Source organism: Penicillium cataractarum, assembly GCF_028827025.1.
Source record: "Penicillium cataractarum strain IBT 29864 chromosome Unknown utg000010l, whole genome shotgun sequence".
NCBI classification, from domain to species: Eukaryota; Fungi; Ascomycota; class Eurotiomycetes; order Eurotiales; family Aspergillaceae; genus Penicillium; species Penicillium cataractarum.
In genome coordinates, this window is record NW_026622746.1 from 120,941 (window position 1) to 130,662 (window position 9,722).

Here is a 9,722-nt window from a genome sequence, read left to right on the forward strand (position 1 = left end):
CAAACCCAAACTTCTTCAAATACATACCATTCTACCGCTCCCCCCATGAAAGCAACACATTCAAGCAGCGGCCTATCAGCGAGTGGCCATTTCACACCTGTTCCATTTGAACCACCCAAAACTTCACTCGCCGGTACGAAGATCGACGGATCCTACGAGCTGTTTCAGTCAATGGCGGGAATGGAACTCAACTGGCCCTCCAAGACTCCTTCTTTTGGCTCCGTGACAGAGAGCTCTCCATCGCTTTCATCCTCGTTCGATTTTATGGATGTACCCAGAGAAGAACCCATTCCATGTGGACTACCTCTACCAGAAAGTACTTTCATGGGTCATCTGCCGGACAAGGATTTCGCTCCAGGGACCCATGATGCACCGTTCATTGCAGATTCTCTGTCAGGGAGCAACGACACCAACTCTTCATTTCAGTATCCAATGGGTACCGAGACCAAGCCCTGGACCCCCCAATATTACCCAGACAGGCTAGCATGGCCAGCTCTCACAACCCTGCCATCCTGTTCATGGCCAATGCCCGAGAATTCGGGCATCAGCAGCCCCGAAACTCAGCTGATACCTCCCTACCACTTCACCTCCAACAATATATTACCATCGCACAACCACGATGCCAACATCCCCTCGGCACCCAGGCCAGATGAACCAGACTACTCCTCAATCACTCCTCTTGGAATGAGTATCTCCCAGTCCCCGCCTACCACTATCTTACAAACACACACCGGCCTACCACCCATGCCCGATTGCACCACATCATTCCCTATCCCCGGCTTATCAACCCCCCATCCAGAGCCTCCACAACTCGAAAGCGAAAACCCAGCCATAAAAGCGAGTCTGCACTACAGCGACGCTCGCAACGCGCTACTCATCGAATGGAAGCGAGCCGGGCTATCCTACAAAGATATCAAACGCATGGGCGGTTTCAAGGAAGCCGAATCGACCTTGCGTGGACGATTTCGAACCCTTACCAAGGCTAAAGAGCATCGTGTGCGGAAACCCAAGTGGCTCAAGAGCGATGTGAGTATTACCCCAGACACATGTCCCGAGGCCTGTCACGGCATACAGGTCAATATCTCCAGAAGATTTGAAGCAATGCTAACTTGTATTTTCCTTCCATGTAGATCCAACTCCTCTGCGAAGCAGTAGCTGCAGGTGCGGGCCCGGCTTCGCCGTCTGGGTCGGGCTATACGTTCCTTGCACAAGCAAACTTCACCATGGCGATGACGGGACAGCCGCCCAAGGTATCGTGGAAGAAAGTGGCTCAGTATATCTGGAGTCATGGGGGCTCTTATCAATTTGGGAATGCGACTTGTAAGAAGAAGTGGTGTGACATTCATGGGATCAAGATATGAGGAGTGAACTTGGAATGTTTATTGGAGGGCTCCTGGATTTTGCCCGCAGTTTTTTGTCTTGAGAGTTTTTTTTTCATTTATTAAGACTTGCATGACCGGAGTCTTAAATGGGCTTGATCTTGGATGGCGTTGGGATAAACTGTGCTATTAAGACTCGTTAGAAATCGAATATATCTTTTGGAAGACTGGTGGAAGTGGAATCTATACTTGACATTAAATTCATTCTACAGCGCAACCCTTATTGTCGCAAAATAGGCATCGAGAACCAACGTTACAGTGCAGCCCCAACCTAATTACACCCAGCACCATATGCACAACCAAACACTTAATTATCGCCCATTCTCCCAAATCTCAATCGCGGCCCAGCACGCCAATGATCCCAGTCCAACCGGTAAAACCCAGGATCACCAAGCCTCTCCGCCTCTCGCTGCCGGGTAAACTGCACCAACCGCATTCTCTCTGGGAGATCATCATAAGAAAACTTCTCCAAAAGAGCAACAGCTTCCTCCGAGTTCATTTTAACGGCAAGCTCGAGATCCTGACTATCGGGCCGAACACCATTATCCAGCAGAAGCTTTAAAATAGAAAGTCCGTTATATCCGACGGCAAAGCAGGTCGTAGAAAGATCTCATACGGTGCACAGGATAGATGTGGATTCGCGCCGTGCTGAATGAGAAATTTGACATATCTTGATGGCCGCGGTAGATGGCGTAGAAAAGCGCCGCGTGGCCGTATACGGCGATCTCCACGCCGAGATCGATCACAAGTTGCAGAGAGGTGATGTTGTCCACATTTGCAAGCTTCTCCAGGGTCCAAGTCGAATCGGGACAAATGTTATATCTAAGCAGTTGTTGGAGAGTGTTGTCGTCTCACTTGGCTGCAGCGTCGAACATCATACTTTGACGACGGGGGAGCGGTCTCGCCTCGTTCTTTAGAAGACATTCGATCATCGCTTCTGTACCTAGTCGAAGCGCGAAATGCAACAGCTTGCCGTAATGGTCGCTACCCACACGACGGAGTAAGGATTGATCCAACATGATCAAGTCGAAGACATCTTGATTCTGGGTTTCGATGGCCCATCTCAATACGTTGGTCAGTTGGCGCTGGAAAAATATCTGGTCTGGTCGGGCTTCAAAGAGCAATAGCTTCAGGATCGCTAGATTGGGACTCAATCGCGCGGCTGCGACGAGTGGATGGGATTATCGTCGGGGTTGACGATTGTGGATGTACATCCAAATTGATCTATATTGGCGCCGGCGTCGAGGAATATCTTGGTAAGAGTAGTTTCCGAGTTTGATTACCCATGGTAGTCCTGACGCTTTGTGATGTTGAACATTGGACTCGTACAAGTATCTGGTCAAGAGGTGGTATAACCTCCAGTTGGTCCGTGACAAGGCTGAGAGGTCTTTCTGGTCGGAAAGGGACTGGGCAACGAAAAGAAGCGGTTCGTTTGGCAGCAAGTTCCCCATGATGAAAGTACTTCACGAGATATGAAGTAGCGGGAGAAGAGGCTGACAAGAAGAACCAGGATGGAAGAGGTACAGTCTGTCAAGGGCTAGGTTAGTCAAATTAGTCATATCTCTTGCCAGAGGTGCCCCATCACTAACAATAGAAGTTCTTTCTTCTCGCGCCTTACTGTCCATTCCATTCTCTTTCATGAACCTCCGAACTGATATACACATAGTGATTATACCTCGTTACTACGAGGACAATGAAATATCTTTAATCCCGAGACCGGAACGCTTAACTCTCTTTCCAACTTTACCATAAATCTTTCTCGACCTAATCTTCAGATCTTATCATGGATCCAAACCAATGAAAACCCATCGTATGTATGTCTTCAATAAACAATACAAAACATGCTATACAAAAGAACACCATAAATGCCCACACCCGGATCAACAATTGTACACAAACCCTCCACCTCCATCCAACCCTACTTACAACAACGCATGTCCCGTCCCAGGTATCCCAACATCCCTCAACAACCTCCCCAAAACCTCCGGCTTAGCCCTCAAAACATCCCACTCCGCCTCAGCCTTAACCATCAACGTCCCCGCCAGAATAGTCCCATTCAACGAAATAACACCGGGATCCGCAATATCCCCCGCCGCAGCAATATCAACCGGCACACGGGCCGTTTCCGCGCGTCGCGGGGCAATCATCATCGTCTCGAGTGTCATCGCGAGATTATAACTTATCGCCGAGGGTCCATGCGTAGCGAGAGACGGGAGACCGTCGCGCGGTTCTCGGCCCTGCACTGCGCCGACGGCGGCGCGGTAGAGGGCGATGTAGATTGCGTGGAGGCTTTCCGGGGTTGGGTTCTTCGGGATGGGGAGGGCGAAGTGTGTGAATGGGAGGGAGGGGTGGGATTGGAAGGATTGGGGTGTGTGTGGTTGTGTGGTGAGGAGGTCGATAAGGGGAGTCCAGGATTCGGTGCCTGGTTGGTGCATGTCTTCTACGGGGAGGAATTGGAGATGACGGTGTGGTTGGCTTGCGCCGCTGTCTTCGCCGGAGTTGAAGAATGCGAAGAGGCGGCTGGTGTTGGGATTAGTGGAAGGGCCGTCGCCCCAGGTGCGGAGGCATTCGTATGTTGCTTCGAGGTCGGCGGTTTCGAGAAGATCTGTTTGTGCTTTCCAGGCTTTTGTGGCGAGGATGAAGTGATTTGGTATCACGGGGAATTTGTTCAGGACGAGGGCGTGGGTTGGATTTTGTGGGGGGAAGCTTGCGAGGAGCAGATCCGGGGAAGGGTTCTCGAAGGGGTCAAATTTTGGAGGTTTAGGGCCTGCGGGTACGGCTTGCTTGAGATCTTGAGGCTTCATACCAAGAGCAGGGCAGTAGCGGAGTTGGAACTGGATGTGTGACTGTGTAAGAGACCCTGGTTCTGGAGCTGCAGGGGCGGGGGAGAACATACTGGGATCCCTGCTGTGCTGATAATTGACAGATGGGTAGACGAAAAGATAAGATGACCGCCATCTCTGGCAGCAGTGAACCGTCGCGCGACCAGCGCGGTCAGGTTCTCGGAGAGTCCTAATTGCATGGCTGGTGATATGTGGAATTGGAAGAGACGACCGCGGTCGAGGTGGGGATATGCGGGGAGCGATAACCAAGGCGGTGATGGATGGCGCAACGGTGGTTCCGAAGACAGTAGCCAGCGAAGGACACGCAACGATGATAACTATAGGGGATTACTAGGATTTCTCTTTACTTATATATGGAAGCAGTGTCATCATGAGCATATTCTCATTAAATTCAAGTATTGGTTTTGAATATTTTCAGTCATTCCGCCCATCATCACCTGTACCAGCAGGATTGGGTCGGTAACAGACAAGACAGAAGTGTAAAAGGGTCGATAACCCAACAATGAAACAAGTCAAAATAAATGAAAACCTCAGACATCATATCGAACACATCGAAACCCAAGGTATCACCGGTAAGTCCGTATTCAGACAAATTGCTCGTTCAGACGCCGCTCGCTGGTATACGGAAACATGAGACATAAAGACAAAAGAAAAGAACAAAAGGAAATCGGACGGAGGAGAGGGGAGAAGGACAAGGTGAGAGGAGTGGTAGGAGGTAGGGGGAGATAACGGAATCAGCTCGCTTAAGCCATGAGTTCATTCAAAGAAATCTCATCATCTTGGGGCTGGCACATGTCCGGCAACAACATCGCGGGCTGACCCATGAGTTGGGACACGGGACCCTCGATCCAAGGGCCGCGCTCCTCCTCATTAGCGCTGTGTACACCCTCGACACGCTTCATGGTCTCGACATCGAGATCCGTGACATACGCATCACGATGAGTGCCATCGCCAGCTCCACCCGGAAGACGCAGACGAACCTCAAACTCATTGTTGAGCACCATCTCGTCCTTCCACAGGCGGCGTTGACCATCAAACACACACAGCACGCGCTTCTTAGTCTTCATGCTGGAGTTTGGGCAGCCCCAAGACTGCGGGTAATTACCGCGGTTATTACGGCGGCGAGTAGCAACCGCACGACCGCCATTCTTGGCCGTCGTTCCGGCGCCGGATTTCGAGATGGCGTTGCCAGAGCCGATGATGGGCCTTGAGGAGGAGCCGGAGGCTTTTGTGGATTTAGGGGCGCCGCGACCGGCGCGCCAGGAGGAGGGGTCGTGGGAATCGTCATCGTCATGAGAGTCATTATCGTCAAAGGCGTCGACGGGGCCAGCCACGTCCAGCAGTTGGTGTTTTTCCATAGTCTTGTGCACCTCCTCGTCAGCAGCGACTTCGGCCAACCGCTGTTGGTTAATCGCTTCAGAGGGCTCTTCCTGCTGCACCACCCGCAGCACACAGTCGTCCAGATGCTCGTAGAAGTCCTGGGCGTTGCTGAAAGTCGCCGAGCAAGTGGAACACTTGCCAGTCGCATCGCTGCAGTAGTTCATACCCTTCTGGGTCGAGCCGGTGGGACTGCGCTTACGGCAGTTGGGAGGGGTTTGCTCCACACCGTGCACCGAGGTGAGGTGGCGCTTGAAGACGTCGGCGCGGTTGAAGCTCTTCTCGGCAGGTGAGCCAGAGCCAGGGCAGAAGCCGCATACCATTGTGCCCTTGTAGTGGGTCAATGTGTGACGGTTCTTATCGTATTTGCGCGCAAAGCCCTTGATGTGATACTCGCAAGTCGTAATTGGGCACTTCTCTGGCCGTTCAGACTGGTGAGTGAGCATGTGCGCCTTGAGGTCCTTGAAGACGCGGCCACAGTCGGGGTGTGGGCAGCGACCCTTTTGGTGAACCTCGTCGTCGCCTTCAATGCTGCTGAGCGCGGGACTGCGCTGGGAGCGACGGGAGTGAATAGAGGAGATGGATGACCGGCGGTCGTAGACTGACACCGGTCGTGAGTGGGAGGTTCCCGGCACCATGAGTGGTGATGCCCGCGGCTCAAGATTGTCGCTGTAGGACACGGGAGAGGCGGCGGGAGAGTGGGGAGTAAAGTTAATTGGTGCGGTAGGATAGACATATGTTGATTGTTCGGGATATGAGATGGTAGGGGTGAAGCCAGGGGCGGATTGGACTGGCTGGATGAGAGAAGGGTCTGTATCTTGCGTTAGCATATATTTATGCTGGAGATTCGCAATCCCAAATTGCTCGACTGGGATCAACCTACCGACAAAGGTGTCTGGGAATTTTTCTTGGTAGAGCCCGTCCATATCGACGTGGCCGCCCATGTGGCTATAATCATTGGCAAACAAATCGTTCATGACGGCAGCAGGTAGACCGAGACCGTGATTCGTATTCATCCAATTATCCTGAACGACTTGCGCATTCCCCGCGTAGGGAGAGCCCAGCGCGGAAGAAGGCGCACTCGCGATGGAGGGGCCCGAGGCCGCAGAGCCAGTGGGGATGTGGTGTTCAGTCGAGTGTGAAGCAGGAGCCGATGGCGGCGTCGCGGGCATAGAAGGGAAAGTTGAGTTTTGGTGAAAGTCGGACTCGGTAAACACGGACGAGGCCTCGAAGTAGGATTGCGGGACTCGGGAGAAGTCGGTGTGGGTGTGAGTGTGGGGATACGTGTGCACGTCCAAGGGATACGAGTACATGTCGACCAAGTTAGGGTCCATCGCCATGGGCTGGAAGTATGCAGATTGTTTAGGTCTGGCAGCCTCGACAGCGAGCATCTTGGATTGTGGGGCGATGTTTTGGGGGAAGAGCACAAAGTCCGAGTCGGCAGGTTGCGTCGACATTTATATCTCTTGGTTGGCAAGGTCAAGCACTGTGACAATCTTTTGAGGCTCTAATAAACAAGAAACTCAAGTCAGTTGGGCTTCCTTTTCAACAATGCATCTTCTCGGGGGAAAAGGTTCCATGTGGGAAAGCGCCGCATTCCAAGAGAATTGGGAGAGACATACCAAGCGATAAGGTTCGAATTGCGGCCCGGTTTTAACCCCAACGTGCGAACCTTGGGAAACTTGAAGCAGCAGGCAACGCGCCGAATAGTGAACCCGGGTGATGCTGCAAGGGGAGAGACAAAGGCAACGGGTTCAGGTCGCATTCAGGTTGCAAGAACCAGGGTAGAAAAAAAAGGGAAGACGGGAATGAGGTAATGAAGAATCTAGGAATCTGCAAAACCTAGATCGGGAATGTTTCTGGAGTATTCGGAGGAATATCGTGACAAGTGGAAATGGTGTGAGGCAGAAACCAGGCGCGGCGGGGAATTTATATACAACCTGGAGTTTCGGCAGGGCCGAGGGGAAAGTCTGGTCTGGACCGGGGAAGAGGAGTGTAGACCGAGAGAGAAGCAAAAACAGATCGATAATCAACTCTTTGCAGACCGCACTCGATCATTGAGAAAAGACGAGATGTAGCCAGTGGGAGCGATCTGTCATGCGGTCAGAAGAGCGGAAGGGAGGGGGCAGGGCAAGAATATTATAGCGAGGTCGTGAGGATACGCCCTACGCCATTTCGTGTATAGTCCGATTTTCTGGCAGTGCAGTGTCTCGTTTGGGGGATAAGAGAGGGAAAAAAAAATAATAATTCCAAAAATAATAAGAAATGATCAGAGAAAAGATTATAGAAAAAAAAATAATTAGGATGATGGGAGGAATAGAGGTGGAATCGTGAAAATAATAAAATAACGAAAATAAAGAAAATCAAAATCAAAATAATCCCAAAGAAGCTAGCAAGGATGGGGATGAGAGAGGAAAATCAAATCCGATTAAACTAAAAAAGAAATATCATAAATTACGAGTACCATACCAATACCACCAATACCTGAGAACCCAGACCCCCTAAAGATAATTTTGGTTCATCACGACCACTGACGATTGACGACAGGGCCTCGGCTTGATCATGGTCCATGCAGAACTATACCAGAGCTTAGAGTATCTTGACAATGATATCGACAAGTAGTCTATACTATATTTGCGTCTCAACTTCATGGCATATGAATATTAGCTCTACTACACTTTACTATACTATAGAAATCAGACGCTTTTTTCCCCTTCTACAATACTCCGCTGTATGTTTATTCAAATCTAGCTACACTAACTACGTCCTCTAACGAAAGAAGACAAATTCTTGCTCTCTTCCATGCTGAATTTACAGAGTAGTAACCACTATGTCATACTCCATCACTGTCGTAGCCACTCTATGGAGCCGACTCAGCCTCCTTAGGCCCCCCACCATCCCTCCCATTCGCGCGAATTCCCCCTTCAACTTTCTAACTTCTGACGGCGTGGGAAATCCCTTTCCTCGCCTTATGGGGCTTACCTACAGTACGTGTACAAAATTCTACGGTCTTGATTTCCTCATCGTCGTAATCATCACCAAGTGCAGGGCGTATTCCTCGGTTCTGCCCTACGAGGTACAGTACCGTACATACCCGCCCCACGGGCCCTTTCGCACGCGGGTTGATCCTGGGGAATCCCTCCAAAAGATCTCTTGCCGACAGCATTTTCCATGCAAGTACTTACATGTATAACAATAGTTTTGACGTCGACAACAAAAAGAATAACATATTAACTACTTCAAGGCTCGTTGGCACTCACCCGGAAAGAGTACCTGCATGGTCCATCCCCAATAGTGCAGAGTCGGGCGTGCGGGAGTCCTCCGTACAGAACACGATAGATCGCACGGAAATAAATTAATTCGATCCATAGCAAATCAACTAGTTAACAAGGAGGATCTCAGTCTGAGTTTCTCAAGTCCACAATGGTCCAGATCGGATTTTAATCTAATTCACTTCCGAACAGGTCTATCATTTCCTGCGGAAGAAAAAGGGGGAACGGAGGTCCCTACACTACTAACTATGGAGTATAGTAGCTACTCCGTACGGAGTACTCTCTGACAGCAAGTACAAGCTACAACTACTATGGGGAACCCGTCAAACACACTCGTGCAGGGATCATCTCGCGGGCCCAGCCCAGATGGAGATCGCCGGACCAGGGTTGTCAAATTTGTCATAATCAATAGCCTCAGAAATAAGTCCGGATAGCATACGGACTACGGAACGATATTTATCGCACGGGGTCGGGAATAACACACTTTCTAAGTTTCTACGCATGTCACCGGGCCATTCCTCGGACTCCAGTCCATCGAAAAAAAAAAAAAACCTCCGCTGTCAAACTACGACGATCGATGGAAATTCACGGGAGAGGCGCCCCGTCATTGCCAATAGTGCCATAGTTAACCAATTAGTTAAAAGTACGGCATCACCGAATTAGGGAAATATTAATTGCTGTCAAAAGTCAAATTAGGCTCCATTAAATGGATTGTCCACTCCGTAGAATTTACAGTTAGGAGACTGGAGTACGGAGAGTAGGAATTGTCCACTGCCTCAGGTCCTCAATCCGTCGATTATCCCCCTAAATTTCGAGGCATCGGCAAGTCCGTGTACATTTGGCTGGGCCCA

The 9,722-nt window shown here is 50.6% G+C and overlaps 4 protein-coding genes across 4 annotated transcripts; 1 reads left to right on the plus strand and 3 right to left on the minus strand.

Moving 5' to 3' along the window:
* Nucleotides 1-45: 45 nt before the first annotated feature.
* On the plus strand, nt 46-1,361 carry N7496_012207 (uncharacterized protein; the record flags this gene model as incomplete). The annotated part of the gene is made up of 2 exons (XM_056705120.1): nt 46-1,074; nt 1,131-1,361. 2 exons carry the CDS (start codon nt 46-48, stop codon nt 1,359-1,361), a joined length of 1,260 nt encoding a protein of 419 aa, XP_056549018.1.
* A 325-nt stretch (nt 1,362-1,686) lies between these two features.
* On the minus strand, nt 1,687-2,303 carry N7496_012208 (uncharacterized protein; the record flags this gene model as incomplete). The annotated part of the gene is made up of 3 exons (XM_056705121.1): nt 1,687-1,935; nt 2,003-2,201; nt 2,260-2,303. 3 exons carry the CDS (start codon nt 2,301-2,303, stop codon nt 1,687-1,689), a joined length of 492 nt encoding a protein of 163 aa, XP_056549019.1.
* Nucleotides 2,304-3,301: 998 nt separating this feature from the next.
* Nucleotides 3,302-4,401, minus strand: N7496_012209 (uncharacterized protein; the record flags this gene model as incomplete). The annotated part of the gene is made up of 2 exons (XM_056705122.1): nt 3,302-4,225; nt 4,276-4,401. 2 exons carry the CDS (start codon nt 4,399-4,401, stop codon nt 3,302-3,304), a joined length of 1,050 nt encoding a protein of 349 aa, XP_056549020.1.
* A 564-nt stretch (nt 4,402-4,965) lies between these two features.
* Nucleotides 4,966-7,056, minus strand: zfpA (uncharacterized protein; the record flags this gene model as incomplete). Its single annotated transcript, XM_056705123.1, has 1 exon — nt 4,966-7,056. One exon carries the CDS (start codon nt 7,054-7,056, stop codon nt 4,966-4,968), a length of 2,091 nt encoding a protein of 696 aa, XP_056549021.1.
* Nucleotides 7,057-9,722: the final 2,666 nt, after the last annotated feature.